Source organism: Solanum verrucosum, unplaced genomic scaffold, assembly GCF_900185275.1.
Source record: "Solanum verrucosum unplaced genomic scaffold, falcon-dt-bn FXZP01000207.1, whole genome shotgun sequence".
Classification (NCBI taxonomy): domain Eukaryota; kingdom Viridiplantae; phylum Streptophyta; class Magnoliopsida; order Solanales; family Solanaceae; genus Solanum; species Solanum verrucosum.
Window position 1 is genome coordinate 1,311,911 of NW_026019996.1, and position 22,267 is coordinate 1,334,177.

The 22,267-nt window shown below is 34.8% G+C and overlaps 2 protein-coding genes across 2 annotated transcripts in view; both read left to right on the forward strand.

Annotated features, from left to right (window-relative positions):
• Nucleotides 1–22,267, forward strand: part of LOC125819302 (bZIP transcription factor 18-like) — a 279,276-nt gene that overhangs the window by 133,928 nt on the left and 123,081 nt on the right. The gene's annotated exons all lie outside the window — the stretch shown is intronic.
• LOC125819339 (60S ribosomal protein L7a-1-like) lies at nucleotides 13,590–15,903 on the forward strand. Its single transcript, XM_049498791.1, has 6 exons — nucleotides 13,590–13,699; nucleotides 13,772–14,024; nucleotides 14,988–15,157; nucleotides 15,248–15,376; nucleotides 15,449–15,541; nucleotides 15,626–15,903. Exons 1-6 carry the CDS (start codon nucleotides 13,697–13,699, stop codon nucleotides 15,755–15,757), a joined length of 780 nt encoding a protein of 259 aa, XP_049354748.1. The 5' UTR covers nucleotides 13,590–13,696; the 3' UTR covers nucleotides 15,758–15,903.

A 22,267-nucleotide genomic window follows, 5' to 3' on the forward strand; every position in this document is an offset into this window, starting at 1 on the left:
AAAATTCATGAAACTTAAATAGAAAGCTTTAACTCAAAAGAAAACTCTGAATAAAATAAATTATTCAACTCGCCATAAAATAGGCAAGTTAAGTCTTTAAAACACTTAATAAAATAAATGAATAATACAGAGTTCTCAACTATACTGACTATCTATGAAGACTCTAACTGATAAAGATGGAAGTCGGGACAAGACCCATTACATTCTGACTAAACTGAAAAATAAATAAATCCTCCGGAAATAAGGAGGCTCACCATAGCTAACTTGAACTTCCGGATATATCAACGAAGCTCATATTGATGATCCTGAATACATGTGTCTCATCATGAGAAGATGCATGCCAAATGGCTCAATACATGGAATGTACGAGCATGTAAGAGGAATTCTAAAGCATAAATATAAGCCTGAAAAGAATCTGAGAAAAGAATCTGAAAGAAACTGAAGAACTTACATGTTCAACTCAACTCAACATAACTGAACTCATTTCAATATAAAACAACTTAAAACAAGTGCAATATAAAGAAGAGCTGTTTAAAAACATGATGCCAACTCTATGTGTATGCAAAGATACATATAACTTTGAGATGTATGTAAAAATACAAATAATCTAATGTATATAAAAATATAAAATACTATTGTGGGAGTTTCTCTAACCGACAGCCATCACATAAGAGCTATTGTTATGATACAACGATCTTCCTCACGCTGCCAGTGCATCATATACCTTGCCACAGGTATAGGACCTGAACTACTAAGTGGATCCACTAGTCTATGCGAAAAGGATTCATCTAAAAAGTATGACCCTTTTCTACCCATGATGGCTACATGATTTATGGGGGCTGTGAGTTGTCAGAACTCTCCTCCATATCGGTGCTCAATACTACTCCCAAAATATACTAGCTCTTTATGTTTTAAAAACATACTTCTTACTATGATTTGAGATTAATGCTCAAAAACTTAGCTCAAAGGCAATCTTGGAAATCAAAGTTTCCTCTCTTGCTTCATTTAGATAGCGATTACTCTTTTCTGAAAACTAGCTCGAAGGCTCTTTGGAAATCTCAGTTTCCATTCTTATTTAAATGTGAAAACATTTTAAATCTCTTTGGGAATACTTAGTCCTCATATACTTTTGAAGAAATGAACTTCAACTCTTTACTCTTTACTCTTTGCTTAACTCAAAACTTAAGTCTTAAAACAAAGTTAAAACGTTTGTAAAAGACTTCTTAAAATATGGTTCATGCTGAATTATGGACATGAACGACTCAATGCAAGGTTTTCAATAACCATAGATAGAACTAAAATATTTGGAACTCAAGAACTTCAATGATACTACTCATTTCAAGAATGCTCAACTCAGAGGGTTCATGCGGAATTATGAGCATGAACTACTCAACTCAATGACTCAAAGATACTTCTCATCTCAAGATTGTTCGACTTATAATGTTCATGCGGAATTATGGGTATGAACAACTCAACTCATGGACTTCATGGGTAATAGGTAATAGTCCCATGATTAGGATGTAATCTCAAATGGGCTAGAAACTCAATACTTAAGACTTAGAACATGGAGATATTACTTCTCTCATAGATACTCAACTTATGGAGTTCATGCGGAATTTATGGGCATGAACGACTTGACTCGTAGGTCTACATAACATTATGGAACTCATGTATACTACTCTTCTCAGTCTCTTACTTACTTCCTCATAACTTAGTTCAAATCAATAGTTGATCTCAATCGAACTCAAAGGCTTTCTTGAACTCTACTCTTTACTCTTTCTTGAATGTGAATTATGAATTAAAGAGTTATGGTTCATGATATGAAAGATATAGATGATAGTGTAGACTCATGAATACATTTTTCTCACTCTCATGCTCATTTACTTGAGTCTTGGAACAAGTTACTAGAAGTTGTAGAAGACTCCACAAAAGGACTTTCTTAGAATGTTCGAAAGAACTCTCAAAACTTAACTCTTAACTCTACCTTGAATTTGAATTGTGAATTCAAGATTATGATCATGTTAGGAATGATTTCTAGGTGTTTAGAAGTACCTCAGAGTAGTTAGAATCGAAAAGGAGTGAATCTGCACTTTAAACGAACTCAAACGGGGAAACCGACGACAAACTGGATGGGGCAGGCGACCCTGCCGCTATGGGTGGCACGGGGCGCCAGCCCCTAAACTTCAGAGGAGGGTTTGGAGCGCTCTGGCTGGCGCATCGCACCAGGCCCCAACCCAGAAAACCGACGAATTTTCCTTGCTCGTTTTCTCACCCTACCTCACCTAGAATCGAACGGCTTCTTCCCTAATCACTTGGATTTGATTACTTAACATAAGTACACTCTAATATACTCAAAACAACACTTAAATCATTAAATTTCATCTCAAGAAATCATTAAATCCCCAACACAACTAGATTTAGAATGAACTTCAAGAACACCTATCAAGAACTCTAATATTTCAACTTCAAGAATGAAATTTCGCTGAAAATAACATGATTGGCATGTGGGTGAACTAACCCATACTATGGAAGCTTAAATACCTCTTAGGGATTAAACCCATGGCGAAAATCCGCAACAAGATGCAAGAATCTCAACGAACGCTTGATCCTCTCCCCTTTTCTCCTCTTTTCTCCTCTTTTCTCTTCTTCTTTTCTCTTCTTGAACTCTCAACTAAAACCCTAGGCGTAAACTCGGATTATAAAACTGAACCTAATAGGATTAGACCCCTAAAATATTACTAAAAACGAATTAAATCTGATTAGGTAAGGAAAAGACCAAAATATCCCTCTAAAATCCGGTTTTGACTTTCCTTATCTAGACAGCCCAACTTCAAATGGACATATCTCACTCATCCGACCTCGAAACTTAGCAAACTCAGCGGCATTGGAAAGATAATTCAAAGTTATTTCCCACGGTAACTGGTAGAACACCTAAATCATCCTGATATAGGATTTATAGTCATTTGAAGTCAACGCAAAATTCATACTTAGCTTAACTTGCAAAATTTCAGATTTTGCTATTTCCAATTTAGTTCTTTTTCGAACTCAAGGTGCTACATCTAGTGAAATTAACACTTAAGAAATTTTAATTCCTTGGTAAAATCCTACTCACAACAAAGGATGATTCAAGTCTTAGCTCAAAAATTTTCTGGGCTGTGTTATAGTGGCTCGATAATATTCCAACTGTAACGAGGTGGGTGGCTCAATAATATTTCAACTGTAACGAGGTGGGTGGCTCAATAATATTTCAACTGTAACGAGGTGGATGCTCGATAATATTCCATTTGTAACGAGATGGATGTCTCGATAATATTCCAACTGTAGCGAGGTGGATGCTCGATAATATTCCATTTGTAACGAGGTGGATGGCTCGATAATGTTCCATCTATAACGAGGTGGATGCTCAATAATATTCCAACTGTAACGAGGTGGATGTCTCGACTGTAACGAGGTGGAGGCTTGATAATATTTCAGCTGTAATGAGGTGGATGACTCGATAATAGTCCAACATAGTTCAAATTACAAACCTGGAATGGACAAACAAATATACAAACCACTTATGAGGTGGATGCCCAACAAATATATATATTCTAAAGTCTTTGATCAGCCAATCAAAACACATAATCCACTTATGGAGTGGATACCCAACAAATTTTGAAATCTTGACCCTGACATTGTCAAGAAACACGTATGCCTAAATTGCTACGTGAGAATCATAAGAAAAACTATATCGACGTATATGCACGTCGCTACTACGACTCTCTCTTTAAAAGACAGAATTATTGAGGTGAATGACATAATTCTTTCACACGAAGATTAAAGTCACGCATGCCTTCCTTGACAAACTCAACAAAATTTGAGTTTGTTGCTGAAATCTTCAATCATTGTTGAAAACTTGTAATGTTTTGATAACTTCGACTGTCATGAGGATATTGTGATCTCCAACATCTTTTCTGATGTGATAAACTTGATGATTTTCCCTTGCAACACTTCTAAGATAGGGTCCCTTTTGATCATTCTCAGATTTGATGTCGATTTCGTAGATGATTCTGACTTTACCAATACTATCACCTACAAAGCTTAGCACCAAACATTAGTATCGACGATGAAGTGAAGAATAAAATTAAAGATAAAGCACTAGATTAAGTCATTTGTCTTATCAAGATTAGGCTAGGATGAGCCTAATTGTGACTTTGATCATTACTTGTCACTAGAGATCCTCCAACTCGTTGTTTTCTTAAAACTTGGAAAGAATCTATTAGTGTTTGTCTTCAATTTTCTTGTAAAATAGAAAGAAAGTGTTTATAAATCACTTGAGGCAACATAATGAAATGAATATAAAATGAGATGAAAAGTTTTCTATGTTATGATGATGAGGCCACTATGAGTGTAAATGTCGCCTTTTGCCACGCTTGGCAGCTTTACATTGCCATTTTTGTGACTTCGATGTTCCTGCATCCAAAGAAATTTTTTTAGTTTGAAGACTAATTTGTGTTGGTCTTGTCTTCATGCTCCTTCATGGAGTTGGCTTACACGCTCGTCCATCCTTTGTAAGATAGTCTTGATGGAATTTTTGAGGATCTTCCTCAAAAATTCTATCCCAATTTGCCTCAATAATAACATGTATAAGTCTTTTAACATATGACATTTTGGTGGAATTTTTTAGATGATCTCAAAAATTTTGTCCCAGTTGCACATTTCAACATGATTTCCAATTTGATTCTCTAGAAAATGTCATCTTGTGGAATTTTGAGATCCACTCAAAAACCTATCCAGTTGCATTTTAATCTTCGGTCTTGACTTGTTCGAGAAATCTATCTTCAAATGAATTTTTGAGATCCTCTCAAAAATTCTATCCCAATTTTCATTATAAAAGAAATAGAAATCTCACGGGGAATATGACTGGGCCATTGTGGCGCCTACATATCTCGTTGAAATAGGAATCGGGTCGAACGTAATTCAAGATTACAAAGAAATATTGAAGTTGATAAAGGGGTGATCGAAGCCGAATAGGCTACCTACGTATCTCATTCTTGAGAATTCAGGTCATACGTAGTTCATTACAAGGAAATGTGCGATAAGATGAGAAGAAAAAGATTAAATACATTTTCAAAAGAAAGATAACAATAACTTCATATGCAGAATTTTTGCCAATGCTGGGGATACTTCTTTTTGACCTTTAATAACAAATATCTGCAAATGACTTAGTTCAGAAATGTCTTGCACTCACTTTTAAGCATCCAATATGTTATCCCTTGAGGTGGTTTTCCCAATATTGATCAAATTATTGTTGATCATGTTTTGAATCTTGTGCTTGAGGGTTGAATAATTTTTTGTATCGTGTCCAACAACTCCTGAATGATAAGCACATCTGTGGTCAGCTCTATAAAATTTTCCGAAAGGATTAACTGGTCTTCCTTCTATGGGATAGAGTATACCCATTGCTTTCAACCTTTCATAAAGTTGAGTTTGAGATTCCCTTAATGGTGTAAACACTTTAGGAGCCTTCCTAAAGTGTTTACACCATTAAGGGAATCTCAAACTCAACTTTAAAGTTTGGACAAGAGAATTTTTTCTGATTGACATTGTGGTTTCGATATTTTCTTTGTGGAGCCAACCGCATATGGGTAGTCATGACAACATATACCTCTTCTTATTTTCCCTTTGATATATCCATATCACTAATTCTGGTAGCTTTTCCATTAGCTCGCAATGCGGTAAGGTTTGTGACTTTTCCAGTCTTGAAACCATCTTCCAAAGCTTCTCCCACTTTGACGATCTCAACAAATTTATGCCTCATCATACACAACATTCTTTCATAGTACTCGGGCTATTGAGTTCGAATAAACATTTCAGTGATCTCATGTTCAGGCATGGGAGGTTGAACTCTTGCAGCCTCTTTTCTCCAACGAAGAGCGCACTCTCGATAGTTTTCTATGGACTTCTATTTGATCTTCTCCAAATAGTAGAGATCAGGGGAAACTTCTACATTATGTCCAAATCTTTCAGTGAAATCCTTTGTGAGTGCATTCCAACTCGTCCATTGTTTTAATTCTTGTGATGTAAGCCACTCCAGAGCTTCTCAATTTAGACTTCGACTAAAGAGACGCATCAACAATGCTTTATTTTTGCCAAATCCCACGAGTTGATCAATATAAACTTTCAGATGTGTTAGAGGATTTCCAGTTCCATTAAAATTGATGAACTTTGGCACTTTGAACCCTTCCGGAAGGTCCAAATCCGGATGAATGCATAAATTTTTGTAGTTCAGCCCCACCTCTTCTGAAGAGTAATCAAGTTCTTTTATCACTTTCGCAATCTCTTCCTTCATGATCTGCTTAGTCTTTTTCTCTTTGGCCCTCCACTCATTCTCCTTCTCTTCATAGTGGTCAAGTTCAGAATAGGCAGCATATTGAATGTGTGCTTCGGTTTGGGTTAGGATATCAAAAGTGACTTTTGGAGGTAAGGATTGAGCGTTTAGTGGATTTTGAGTGCCTTTTGCAGGGGTCTGGTACATGAAAAAAGTTGCTTGAGGATTGTTGACATTTAAGCTTTGAAATGGAGGGAATATTTGAGAGTTATTTGCGTTTTATTTTTTAAGGGGAGGGAAAACTTGAGAGTTGGTATTCAAGTTTTGAAGAGGAGGCGATGCTTGGTATGAAGTGCTGGCGTGATGAAGATTTGGGGTGGTTAAGTCGATGGTGGAGGTATTTTGAGTAGAGTTGGAGGGCGGATTATTCATGACATGTTCCGAGTTTGAATTCAGAGGAGGAAAATAAAGTAGAGGCCTTCCATCTCCTGGAGTGTTGACAATGACGAGCGAAATTGGCCAATCTTGCTTCTTCTGGAGCTCAACCTCAACTCAGCAATCTGTTGCATTAATTGTGCAATTAACTCAGGGGCTGAACTATACCAACCTCGGTCAGACCAATATTTTCACTGTTGTCAACCATTATCGCTTTTCCTTTCAATAGATCTCGACTCGAACGGGAATTTATGGGAGCTTTGGATCGCGTAAAGTACGGTTGTTCGATCGACTAACTTATCAACAAAAATCAATTCTAAGTACCTGTCAAAGAAAAATAACTCAAAAAGGTAAACGTGTTAGTGTTTATAGGTGATGAATAATACAATATATCACACAGAGGTTCAAACACACAAGAGTTGCTTCATTCGAAGATAAACTAGCCCGCAGGTATAGGGAAATAGTTAAATAAATAGGAATTTGTCTATTTGATTTTGAGATTTAAATCAGAAATATCAACTTGAGTCGAGACAAAGTCGATGGTATCTTTCATTGTCGTACTTCTAATTTTCGATTGAGATGTAACTCTAATTTCTTTGTAAGAGTTGAAAAAGATTGAATTTCTCAAAATTGAGGACCGAGCCTTGAAAGGTTGTCTACGTAGCTTAGAGGAGAGTTTAGGTCCTACATAGTTCAACTAGCTTGAATCTCTTTCAATTTGAGATGACGAAACGACATTTTTTCTGAGATGAGAGAATAATATTTTAAAGTGAAATTTAGGTTTTGTTGAGAAACTAAAGACTCGAGGAGTATTTGGATGCATTTTCGATAATGACTTGTTATTTGTGCTTAGGGGTTCTAGAAAAATTCTAAAAAAGTAGGCTAGAACATCTTCAAATAAAGCGACATATTCACTCAAGCAGTTATAATACATAAACAAAATTGCGCGTTCTAAACAAATATGTGACCCTTTTGTGCCAAGGAACACCTATCGATTTGAGGGATATATACGTCATTTGAAATATTTCACTATCCCAAAACCTAAATTTATACAAGTTTTACGAATAAACAGAACGAGGATACATAATAGGGGAAATGGGATACAAAATAATCAGTCTCGCGCAGGGGTACAATCCTAAGTTATGCCTCCATGGAAGGTTCCTCGTTCTTGATTTCTTCTCTTCTCCGAATGCCGACGCCTTTAGCTTGTAAATCTCTTTCTTCGACTAGAATAAGCTATTAAAATCTACTCCCAACCCGGAGGGACAATGATTTTTCAAACATCGTTTACATCCTTCAAATTTAACGCACAAGCATGAATGTCCATTTGGGTCGTGGGTCGTGGGCTATCTTGGACTCAAGTTGGTCTTTCTAATATGTCCAACACACCTTGGGTATTGGGTCATCTTAAGCCAATGCGCTAAATTTTGGGATTGGGTTGAACTCTACGCTAGTTTGACTAAGAGTGAGCTTTATTTTAAATGGATAAGTGTCCCAAGCGGACTACTTGGGCTGGGGAAGTTAGTGACCGTTGACCATCCAGTGGCCAACTACATTCGACAGGATACCCCAAGAACAATTTGGTTAACGAACGACTGCGGCCCGCATAATCGTCTTTTAAGTGGAAAATAAAATAAGTGTCGTTTGACGGAATATATTAGCCATGAATGCAATAGTTTAATAATGCAAAAATTTAAACAAGTAAATAAACAAACAATAGCCAAATAGAATAATTTTAAGGTTAGAACCCAATTCAAATCCCCAGCGGAGTCGTTATTTTGTTTTATATTAAAAAGGAGAAAAACGACCGGTTTAAGAATCGCCACTTAATTTTTAAAGAAAAATTAAGAAAACTTATTTTTTCAAAAGATTAAAAACAGAAAATCTAATGAAAATATTAGAAGGGGTTCGAGGTTCATATTAACATTTCGGGAAGGGTTTGAAAGCACCTGAAATGTCCGCAAACATGCGGGTATCCGATAATTAACTATTTGGTTAAAATTATAAGAAAATAAACGCATGCTTGATAAGTTTATGAAATACGCAAACTTTAAGACTAAGAATCATTTTTTAGGGAGAAAGGAAAATAGTATAAGAAAATGCTTAAGTGACTGATTTCAAGGTAAGAAAAATAAGCATTTATCCAAATTTTAGGAAAAATATGAGTAGTCAAAAAATGGTAATCTTTTGGCGAATTGATTTTAGGGAAAAACCTTGAAATTAAATAAACACACTAGCATGCAAAGTCAATTAAATAATAAAAGAGAGAAGATGTGAGCCCAAGTACAGTTTCTGTCCGGCTAGGTCGGTACTTGGGTCTAATCCTGTTTTTTGGGTCTTTGGCCCAACACTTGGTTCATTTCCTAGAAATCTGATTTTTATTAGGCCTTAGGCCCAATTCCACATGTCCTAAAATCTAACAAGATAACAATAGCTAAAATAAAGGGTAGGCCCAATAATAATAAAATACAAAGCTGAAATTTGGAGCTTTTCGGGCCTATTCTGCCACAATATACAGCATATACACTTAGTGTATATTGCCGTATATTCTTGAATATCAGTCTATTTTTTTACTCCTAGGATCTGTAATTTCAATTTTTCGGCTCTTTATTTCTGTCTTCAACTTGCTTTGCCAACTCACGATGGCTAAATTGACTCAAACGATAAGGAAAAGGGGAGCCTTTGTGGCTCAACTAGGAGATGCAAGAAGAAGAGTCTACCATGGACTCAGAAGGGGTTCATACAACAAACAAACAAAAAACAAATTAGCATATGAAATGAATTAGGTAAAGGGCTAAGCAACATATTGTACTAAGGAGGTATGCACACATGTTTGTCTTAAATGAGAAAGTTATCAATGTCAATAATATATAGCCTACTTGCTTGAATTTTGACTGAAATCGATTAAATGCTTAAGCCTAATAAATAACCAAAGAAGATCTAAGTAACATAATACAACTTCAGATTTGGACAAGAAACAAGACCCAAACAACTTATGCAAGGCTAGGCTCAAGCTTCAATAAACTCACATTCATATATGACAAGCTGATCACAAATGACATGTACTCGGAAACAAACCATTCACACAATATATGAACTTGTTACTTAAAGTAACATCTTCACGCTCAGAACTAGAATGCAGTAGAATTCCACACAAATGATAATAATCATGTTTGATGACCTTTTCAATGGTAACCCGACTGAAAACAAGAAAGTCAAACTACACACAAAGCATAAGTTTGAATAAAATCTACCAGAAAATAGACAAAACTGCTCCACAACCTAGCAATAAATCGAGACCAACCTTATCAAATAACAAGTTAGACACCAAAGAGAAAAATCTATAAGGAAAGCTATGCATTTTTTTTCAAGAAAGTTGTCACATAAACTTATCATGTTAGCTAGTTTCTAAGGCCTTTGTATTTATCAGAGGACAAATGCCAAATGATAGCAAGCTATACGAAACAAACTTGGCTTTCCGAGAGCACGAACGAGATAAAAAAAATTTAGACGACATCCAAATAACAGATTTGAGAAGAAGAGTAATGCAACAAGCTTCAAACAGAGAAACAGATAACCAACGGACATTAAAGCCGACTTGCAAAAATCACCCAGATGCATATATCACATTAGAATATTACAAACTCAATGACACCAGATAATAGACAAACTATGGAACAAAACTTTTCGACATCGGAAACATCACATCAAAATACAAAAAAGAGACGAGAAGAATGTTATAAAGGAGAAGACGTTAGCTTTTTTCGGGCAGCGAATCGAAACGACGAGCTAGAGGAGTACTTTCCAAGACCTTGGATTCTAAAAACAAGGAGCGAATCCAGGAAACATGAGCGAATATATTGAACAAACGTTACCTGAAACTCGAACTTTATCGAAAAAAGCTTGAATGAAAAGCTTTCAGAGTAGAACCTTAAAGAGCTCGCACCAAAAAGGATTCTAGATTATCTAAATCGATTTCTTTATAAGCTTATAACTCTCTGTTCTATTCTATCTCTTTTCCCCAACTGGTTTTTGCCAACCTTTTTTCCAACCTTAAAATAATGAAGAAGATAGGGTTTAAATAGTGGAGGATTAGGGTTGAAAAAGGGGGGGGGGGATCAGAACCATTTTGAATTCGAATTTCAAATTCTTTTTAAGGAGAACGTTGGAGGGCAACAAAAAATCGATAGGAGCCGCACAATTTCGAGCAAGGACGAAGAACACATGAGATGGCGACACGTTGGACGAATCTCCAACGATTCTGTATGAGAGGGAGAAAGACGTGCACTACTCACTGGACTCGGACGCGCGGGATTTCAGCTGGAGCTCGGATCGATTTCTACTGGGTTTCGTTCTTCGATTCTGCTAGCTGAGGAAGAAGAGAACGTAGGGGTTGGGGCAGGCTGCGGTTTGCTGTTGGAAAAAGAAGAGTATCGGGGTGGGTCAGTTTTGGTTTTGGCGTTGTATGTATGTTGGTGTATTGTTGTTGAATTGTTATCTATTGGGCTGCTGAATGTAGTTTTAGGAACTTAGGAATGTGCCTGGGTTTTTGCTTTGAGATAAGGCCCAAAGTTGATCTTAAATTTTGTCCAATAAGGAGTAAAAGAGGGGTTAGATCTTTAATAGATAAATAGCCCAAAGAATTGCAATTGTAGCCAAATTGATTTTGATTGGTGAATTTGGTCAACATTTAAACCAGACAAATTTTCATGAATTAATTAAAGAACTTCTTAATCTTAACGAAATAAAATAATTAATTCGATTACAAAATAATTAATTTAATTACAAACTAATTAACTCGAAATTATAACTATAATTTAAACTAAAGTAAATAAATAAAATAACTAACTGAAAAAAGTAAAATCTTTTGAGATAATTTTGGATATTTATAAAATATTCTAATTACCTACGTAATTATGTAACATATATATTATTTAAAAATTATATAAAGTGACAAAACTATTTAAAACAACGTAAAAAATATCTTGAATTTTATAAAGTCAATTATTTCAAATCATTTTGAATTTAAGAATCTCGATGATTAATTTATATTGTGGAGGTTCAAAATTGGGTGTCAACAAATACTTGTAAAAATAAAATTATATTCATCTTTTAGTTTGTTCACGCTCTATAAGAGTGTGCATACACCCTCTATTCCACATCGACAAAAAATGATGTAATAATATTAGTTCAAGATTGTTTGGGTGGGGAGAGGGGGGGGGGGGGGTAATAGGACGCTTGCATAGTTAAAGTGTTTTTTTGAAAATTCGAGACAACTTCAGGTGTCACTTTATGTCTTTTTCTCTTTAAAATAATATAACGTCAACATGAGAGAAAAAATAAAATTACAACATAATTATATCAAATCAATTATTACATAAAGTATCATTTCTTATTATTATTTAACAATACAATACAATAAAATTTAAATAACTATCAAAATAAATCATACAATACAATGTATAACAACCATCCAAACAAGTTGAAAAAAAAAACCACCCAAACAAATTTTAAAAGCTTAGTCAAGCACTTAAGTTTTACAAAATAAACATTTTAGCTTTCTAAAAAAGGATAAGGGTCTGAAAAATACCCCAACTTTGGTCGGATTTGTTGTTGCGCTACTAAACTTTCATGAGGACCTATTACCTCCCTAAACTATTTAATACCGTATTTTTAAACATATATATTTGCCCACGTGGACATAAAAATAATGCAAAATTATAAATAGTAATGTGTCCACGTGGGCACATATATACCTTTAAAATACACTAAATAGTCTAGGGAGGTAATAAGTCCTTATGGAAGTTTAGTATCGCAACAGCAAATCCGACCAAAGTTGAGGTATTTTTCAGACCCTTATCTCTTCTAAAAAACTTGCCAAACATGTTGCCTGTCTACTCAAGATTCTAGCATATTACAAAAAACAAAATTTCAAAACACTTACCCTAGAGTTTGTTATCACACACAATCTTCTTCAAACCTTTTTAATTGTAATAAATCAGGCATTAAATTTAGAGATAAGGAAAAGAACCTAATAATCGGAGAAAATTCTTTTCGAAAATCAAAGAAATCAACACGGAGTGATTCATAATTCACAATAATAATCAAAATTATTATACTCCAACTTGAAGACAAAACAACATAATATTAAAATGAAGAGGAAAACTTAAAGAGTGAACAATTATCAAAACATGAAAAGTAAAATATAGGAGATAAGAAGGAAGAAAGTTAAATCAAAATACATAATTAGACATACTTCACTATCATATATACTATTATTACGTATACTTTTAGAGTATTACGTATCGTATTATTAATTAAGAGTTTCCTACCATATATATTTGGAAAGATACACTTAGATACATACATTCTTGCTACCGGATACACTAAAATAGGGGGAGAGACGAGCAAGATGGGGAGGGAGGCGAGTGTGATTCGTTATGTATCTCATATGCATGCAAATCACACCAAATACATGTATCTAGTGTGATTTGCATGTATCTGGATACGAAATACATAAGAGAGTGGCTAGTGATACGGGAGAGAGGCGAGGAAGGAAAACAAGATTTGTTATGTATCCCAGATATATACGAATTCACTTGGATACAATGTATCTAGAATAAATTACACATAATTTTGACTCCATGTATCCCAAGATACATGTATCTGGATGTATATGAATGTATCTGAGCACACCAAAATCTAATAAGATATGTGTAATATTGTAAACTTAGAGTGTATGTAAATAATGAGCTCATAAACTAGTGAGGTTTACGTAAATTTCTTTTATTTTTTCACATTGAAAATGAGATCATTTTTTCAACTAATTTGCAAAGAGGCTATATTTTTAATTAGAGGGAAGGCAAAAGGAGTCCGGCCCAAACGGCGAAGACATGTTATATATGTGTTGTGCATCATCGACTCTAGGGTTTTGTTCCGTCTTCCGCAAAAATGGTATGCTCAGTGCTCTGCTCTGGTTCCGTTCCTTCTTCACAAGTATTGACATTCATTTTTGTTTCTGTGTAGGCTCCAAAGAAGGGTGTTGCAGTAGCAGCAAAGAAGAAGGCGGAGAAGACGTCGAAGGTGGTGAATCCACTGTTCGAGAAGCGGCCAAAGCAGTTTGGTATCGGTGGGGCGCTGCCACCGAAGAAGGATGTAACAAGGAACGTGAGATGGCCTCGGAATGTTACCCTTCAAAGGAAGAAGAGGATTCTCAAGATGCGATTGAAGGTCCCTCCTGCTCTCAACCAGTTCACCAAAACCCTTGATAAGAACCTCGGTCGGTATTAAACGTAGCATTTTTTGGTAAAATTAGTTGATCTATTTTTGTCAACAATGTCAATGTTTATATTGAGTTAAATCTATGGCGTCTATATTCAGTCCACGAGCTACTTACTATTACTATTGTTATTTTTTAGCTTTTATTCAAGTATGATTTTTGTTGCATGCTATTATACTTGGAACTTTAACCAGAATTGGTGTCATGAGAAGCAAATAAATTATTAAGAATGGAGAATCTTATTGGAGTTATTATGTGTTCCAATAGGTGTTTGAACTATGCCTCATTGGGTACTTGAAGATGGTTGAATGAGTGGATGTTTGTGCTTGGCTTGTGGGGTTTTATTATTCCAATTTTATCACCTCTCAGTGAAGGTTTGCAAAAACGTAGGCTTTTTGCTGAGTGAATAATATGGATGTCATCTCCAGGCTCACACCTCTGGAACTGTTGGCTGGCTTATTTTATAGTTCATAACCAAGTGGTTGATTGTGAGCTACTATTCTCCTTTTCAGAAGAAGTTTTTTGTTTGGGGAGTAGTAGAATTAATTCAGAAACTACTACTATCATATTTTGTTGGAATACGTCATTGAATAATACATTTTGCATATTCTTAGTTCATTTTCTGGCAAAATATTTTGATTTGGGAAAATGTAGTATTTTGTAATACTTCACACACCTTTTTTATTTATAAAGGCTAATCTGCTGCCATGTAACCATTATGTCTTACCACTTCTCCTGTAGACCAAAATTGATAGTATTGTTTATAGCTCTCAACTCATCTTTTGTTTTGTTTTACTCGCATGAGGTATTTTATTTCGGTGATACTGATTTGTAGACCAAAATTGATAGTATTGTTTATTAGCTCTCAACTCATCTTTTGTTTTGTTTTACTTGCATGAGGTATTTTATTTCAGTGATACTGATTTGAATTTTTCCATTGTCTTTGCCCTTTGAACATGCCAGCCACCAACCTTTTCAAGATGCTTCTTAAGTACAGGCCTGAGGACAAAGCTGCAAAGAAGGAGCGTCTTGTTAAAAGGGCTCAAGCTGAAGCTGAAGGAAAAACACCTGAAACAAAGAAACCCATTATTGTGAAGTATGGCCTTAAGCATATCACTTACCTTATTGAGCAGGTTTGTTTTGGTCTTGCAAATTCTATTATCCTTTCCCAAGCACATATTTTTTCATCTTTATAGTAACCATTTTCCATTGATGTCCTTTAGAACAAAGCTCAACTAGTAGTGATTGCTCATGATGTGGACCCAATAGAGTTGGTTGTCTGGCTTCCTGCACTATGCAGAAAGATGGAAATTCCTTACTGCATTGTGAAGGGGAAAGCACGTTTAGGATCGGTAAGTACTATTAAGTCTGTTTTCTTAATGCTTCCCAACAGATTAGATACTGATATTGATGACTCTGCACAGATCGTGCACAAGAAAACTGCTTCAGCCTTGTGTTTGACAACCGTGAAGAATGAAGACAAAATGGAGTTCAGCAGAGTTTTGGAGGCAATTAAGGTATCTCTTGTAATGGCTAGTTTGGTTTGCATTTTGATGTAATGCTCTTCTAGGATTTCTCTTGATGCTTGTTTACTTTTTCAGGCCAACTTCAATGATAAGTATGAAGAGAACAGGAAGAAGTGGGGTGGCGGTATCATGGGCTCCAAGTCACAGGCCAGGACCAAGGCCAAAGAGAGAGTTCTTGCTAAGGAAGCTGCTCAGAGGTTGAACTAAGAGCTTGCTGTGATATATACACTGTTATTGGATTCAAGAGAGGAACTCCAATTTTTGTGTTTGGTTCACATGCTTGACAATGTTAGAGATATTAGTTCGATAAGTACCATTATGTTTGCCTTTTGCAGACTATTGCTCTGTCGAAGCTTAAAATTAAAACTTTATCAGAAGTTCTTGTTAGATGTTTTGTTGAGTGTTTTTTATGGCCGCGAATTGCTCAGTTATTCAAGTATCCACACTTTTACTGCTTAATCTTTGCTAATTTAGTGCAAACTCTTGTTTAGGAATTACTGCCTTCCTACTATCCTGATTTGGCAAACGTTTGAGTTTTTGGCTAAAAACATCCTTGAACTATACTCTTAACTTAAAGCACATCCTTGTAATATCATAGTTAACAAAAAAACATCCTTCAAATATCTAAACATTAACAAATCCCATCCATTAGTTAAAGACCATTAAAAATCTAACGAAGTGGGTGAAATTCACTTAAAACTCCTCGGATTTGAACACTTCACATTCTCTCATTTCTCAGAAATATGAATTTTAACTTTCATTTGTTGAAGTATGCTTCATTTTCCATAACCACCCTCCCCGGCCATTTTTAAATGTGTGATGCAATAATGCAAAGACAAATCATACAAACGTGCAGATATTGAAACTCAGTACCCCTCAAGAACATGAAGAATGATTGTTTTCATACGCGGTATATGTGTTGTTCAGACTGTCTTTATTCTTAATTAGAAGAAGGTAAATTAAAGGCAATAGCAAGCATAGTTAGTTTTTTTCGATAATGATCCAAAACCAATGAAGGTAACAATGTCCATATTCTACAAAAAACATGAAATATTTTCCCTCTCAATTTGGTTCTTTATTTTTAGCAATCAAAATTTAGCTAAGAGCTAACAACTTATTGTTATTATGCTAATGTATATGTATATGCTTTGGCAAAAAAATAAAATAAAAAAATCATAGAAGTGTTAGAAATGTCAATCCAATTACATCTTGTGCGTATTTCATCTGGTAATGCTACTAACATATTTCTCGTTTCATTCACATTATAATACATATTTACAAAATCTCCTATTTTCCATCTTTCATTTTGTTTCTGCTTTTTCAATGTGAGCACTCAATGGCGTCAGCAGAAAGACGAAGTACTAATATTTAAAGATGATCGATGTTGATTCTACCGGTTAACCAACTTAAGGAGGAAGAAGAAGATTGACTATGATTAAAAAAAAGGACCTAGTTGCAAATAGGGAAACTATAGTAGTATCACATGAGTTTCAAAATGCTCTGTTAGATTTCAAGCAGTTCTTGACAGAAGGGTGAAACTTGCTAGATTTTCAATAGTTGAAGGATGTTCCTTGTTCACTATGATTTTACAAGGATGTACTTTAAGTTTGGGGTATAGTTGAGGGATGTTTTTAGCCAAAATCTCGCAAACGTTCACCAATTATTCTATGCTACTCTTCTATCCTTAAAAGTGATAGTTGTTCCTAATAACTTGTCCTTTTTGACAAATCAATAAAGGATAATTTTTTCTTCTATTATACCCTCAATTTATTACTTTGGAAAATGTAGAATTTTTTGAAAATTTTAAATTTTTAATTCAATTTCATAATTAATAGGGGTAAAATGTTAAATTTACTGTGTCAATTATTGTTTTCTTAATAAATGTGTCAATTCAAAAGTGGACAAGTAATTAAGAATAAAAGGAGTATTATTTTTCCTACCAACCTATATACCATATCAATTATTCTTTCCCTAAAGTCCATTCTTATCGGGACATTTGTGAGGAGGATTTTTCCCTTCTTCAAGAGGGTTGAACCAAGGGGATCCACTATCACCAACTTTATTCATTTTGGCGCAAAAGTTATGCCAAGAGCTTTGAATGTTTTACCGCAGAAAGAGTTCAAAATGTTTGAGATGCCCAGAGGGTGTCCAAAAATCAATGCAACTTGTTGCAGGAATATTGGAGAAGTATGAGAAGGTGTCGGGGAAGAAAATCAACAAGGAAAAAAATGCTATTTATTTACACAAAAATGTGTCACAAAGAGAGGTGATAGTAGCAAAGGTAGCCACTGAAACTTTAAGGAGATATTTTCCTTTTATCTAATCAAGGAAACCAAACTTTAGAGAGAGCCCCTAGTATTTATTTTTATTTTTTTAAAGAAAAGATTGTAACATTTATTTTTAGGGATATAACAATTTAAATTGTTTAGGAATTCTTCATTATGAGGAACTATGTTACATTTTTTCACCAACTTCTTCTAGGTTTTCTTGTTGGATGTTATAATCATCTAACTCAATTCTATTAGTGAGTTATTCATTTGAAGAACATCCCCGTATTTTTCGATTCAAAATTTATTATTTATTAAAAATCTATCAAGTGCTCTTTCTGAGATTTATTTAATTCTTCAAGTTTTTTCTTTTTCTCTTTTTTTGTAATATGAAAATCATATTTTCTAGTTGACTTATTTAAATTGAATAAATTTTAATAATAACTAAAAAAGAATATATATATATATATATATATATATATATATATATATATATATATATATATACACACACTAATGAACAAAGAATATCAACAATTACAATTTTTCAAGGAAAACTACAAAATAAAGTTAGAATAATAAAACATGCTTCAATAATTTTGATATGTTGATATAAAAATATCGAATAATGTTGCGTTCCTTCAACATAATGATTGTTGCACTTCTTGAGATTTTGAAGAAGACACCAAAACATATTTTTTATTCTTTGGTAACTTGTACGCAACAATAGTTGGCTAAAGGAACAGTTCAGTAGAACGAGGTTGGTTGTGGAAACTGATAATCTACTTGTGGAGCAACAAACTCTGGAAGAAAATTTGGTGAATTACTCTTATTTGACTCTTTAGTTTTTGATTGTAAAACTCTTATCAAAGAGTTACCTTTTCTCTCTTTGCCGGCTCTTAAGAAATCAACGAATCAGGTTACTCATTGTCTTGCTAGAGCATTTGTTTTTATGTCTGGTTAGATGGAGTGGGATATTAATCCTCCATCTGTTATTACCGACATACTCATTTTCAATTTGAATAATACATGATGAAAGAATCGTTTCAAAAAAAAAAAAAAAACTTGTAAGCAACAATAACTATTTGAGTTGAATAAAAGGGGCTCCCAGCTCTGATATCAACCCCCCCCCCCCCCACACACACACAAAAAGCAATAGTAACTCAATAAATTTTGTAGGAGAGACTTCTATATTAAAAATGAAAAAAAACAAAATAGAGAGTAAAAAAGATGAATATATGGTAAATAATCAAATTATTAGGAAATAAATAAGGAGGTACAATTTTCCCACACAAGGAAATAATTCCCAAAAATTATTCCATTCCCTAGGAAAGTGGAAATTAACCACTTAGAATAATTATTTCTTACCCATTTTGTTTTAAAGAAATTTAAAAATGCATATAATTTTATTTTTTAAATATATGCATTCGCAAGCAGCCGCCAGGTTTAATGATTTGGTGGGATCTACAGATGTAGTGGTTGGTGAACCGCTTCTTCTTCTTCCACGAAGATTCAGACAAAACCGAGCTTGGATGGAACTGAACAAGATTGAGCAATATCTACAAAAAGCATTGCCTTGGGCATGCAACCCAAAAAGATAGAAAGACCGCCGCTCGAAGAAAACTCTTTTAGAGCCTTGTACCAACCAAGCCCCCTCTCCTTACAGTCAAGTGGTTGAACGCCCCCTCGACTCGACAACAAGAGTCGATTATGGAATAGCCTTTTAGTCGGCTTTCTCGTTCTTAAGGATTTTCTGGCCGGTAGGCTTTATAGCGGACCTGCCTTGTTGATAGCTAGGATATTACATATATAGTTGCGCTTGCCTTCACTTAGAAACTCTACGCCCCCTATTAGAGTAAGGCATGCTCTCGAAACTAGATTCACTCGTTCTTGTCTCCAACGATTAACCTATTCCAGAGCAGTCTGGTGATTAGCCTATCCCGCACTACTCGAAGAGTACTTTTAAAAATAAAATAAAAATAGGGGCCCTTAAAATATGGGGTCCCAACTCCCAAGCAATGACTTTAGTGGCCTAAAGGTTAAGACGATGATGTATCTAACCTAAGGTATCTCACTATTAATATGAGAAAGCGAAAGATTTTTTATCAACAAATGATTCATAGAATCAACACTAAATTGCAAATATGGGAAGGAAATTTATTGTCCTGGAGAAAGAACAATTATAATTAAACATGTCCTACAAAATATTCATATACATTGTTTATCAATGATGAATCCTCCTTTAAATGTTATTAATACCATTGAAAAGATGATGACCCAATTTTTTTTTGTAGTTACATAATAGGCAGAGGTAGGCACTAGACAAAGTGAAAAAACTTATGCTTGTCAAAGAAGGAAGGAGGACTAGTTTTCAGAATTTTACAAGAATCTATGACTCTATTACGTAAATTATAGTGAAACTTCAAGATATTTCCATTAATGTATAGTAGCTTTATGTATAATAAGTACTGGAAGAGGGAAAATCAGAACTTGGTGAAATGGAAGACTAGTTAAATATTATGGATCCCTAATAGGGAAAATGCATAAGTACCCCCCCAGCCTATATCCGAAATCCCAGAGACACACCTAACCTTTACTAAGGTCCTATTACCCCCCCAAACTTATTTTATATGTAATATTCTACCCCTTTTTGGCCTATGTGGCACTATCTTGTGGGCCCAATGCATGTTGACATTTTTTTCAAGGATAGTGCCACGTAGGCCGAAAAAGGGTAGAATATTATAAATAAATTAAGTTCGGGGGGGGGGGGGTAATAGGACCTTAGTAAAGGTTAGGTGTGTCTCTGAGATTTCGGGCATAGGCAGGGAGGGTACTTATGCATTTTCCCATCCCTAATATGATAAAAAGGCTAGAATTTTTTTAAAACATCATATATAGTGGCAAACAATGAGAGGAACAACTCACTTGTGACATGATAATTTCCCAGATAGATTTTGGGGTCTTTGCATTCAAGTTGCTGTATATATCCTGAATAGAATACCTTCTATTATTTTAGATGATGTATTTCCTTTTGAGAAAATGTATGACAAACTTCCTTCTTTTGATCATGTAAGAGTCATATGTTGTTTATGTTTTGTTGCTAATCTCACCAACCAAGATAAGTTTGGTCCAAGGGCAGCGAGGTCTGTTTTGGTAGGCAATGGATCCACTCAAAAGGGGGTATAAGTTATATGATTTCGATAATAAGACATTTTTGTCAATAGAGATGTGATATTCGTGGAATCTGTCTTCCCTTTCAAAAAGAATAGTATTACTACACATAATCCAATTTTCATAGTTCCACCCCAGACCTGTTTAAATTGGATGAATTAATCAAAGTTGCATCATCTTTTATAGATCCTGTTCAACTTCCTACTCAAAATGTTGATTCCATATTGTTGGAATACTGACCCCCAGATTTGCCTAAGGAACAGGTATATTCTTTGCAGATTACAACAGTTACGTTATGTAAAGCAAATAAAGTAATGACACAATATTTTATCGCGGAAAACCCCGGTTCATAAAGGGTTAAAACCACGACCTACACCTCTGTAGGATTTAACTCTACTTCATTAAACTTTGAGCTTCAACAAAAGATTACAAATCTATGTAACCTAAGGAATTATAAACTCTAATTCCTAGACGCCAACAACCAACTAGATCATCGACCCACTTCAAATTATGAATTCAGATTACAACTCTTGCAATCCTAGGAACTACCTCTAATTCCTAAACTCGAACATAAACCCCCCCAAGTCTTTACGTCGCCCCAACTTGAAGATTTTATTCCTACTCCAGTCTATACTTCACTGGATCTAGAAAGAATTAAAGATACAGCTCGATAAAAACTCAATACAAGCAAACTTGACTTAAGAACTACAAAACATAAGCCTATGAATCAGTTCTTCAATTCTTGTTTCCTTGCGTTGGCTACACTTCATAATCAAAAACCACTCAAATATGAACTCCCTCTATTTGATTGTATTCTGCTTGTAACTCTTTGTTTAAGTGCACAAGTTTCTCAAAAGAAAATATTTCCCAAATAGGACTTGAATCCAAACCTATTTCAACTTGGACTCCTACTTATACTCGACTTCCTCTTCTGCGTAGAACTTGGAAGCTCACGTGGTATGTTCTTTTTTCCTACTTCGTGTAGTTTTCCTATTTGATTGGGCTTTGATTTATTTCTTTCTTGAATCTTTATTCACACTAATTCCTTTGGAATACTTATGTTTCCTACTTTGATTATGCTTCCTACTTCGCTTATGATTTCTTCAAGGAAACCTTTCTGCACTGCTTTCTTGTCGAATAAGCAACCCTTCCATCGCTTTATAACTTCTAATTCGCGTGGTTGACGTTCTCCTTATCCCAGTCGAATTCGGTCGGAAAGAAACATGTCGGTGCAACCGTTTCCTTTCATTTGTTCCTCTATTTGTCAATTATCAAAATC

What these genes read in the sequence shown, in the direction of transcription:
- LOC125819339 (XM_049498791.1), top strand. An exon ending in GGAAAGCACGTTTAGGATCG is followed by an intron (nt 15,377 to 15,448) that starts GTAAGTACTATT and finishes GACTCTGCACAG; the next exon opens with ATCGTGCACAAGAAAACTGC. An exon ending in GAGTTTTGGAGGCAATTAAG is followed by an intron (nt 15,542 to 15,625) that starts GTATCTCTTGTA and finishes TTACTTTTTCAG; the next exon opens with GCCAACTTCAATGATAAGTA.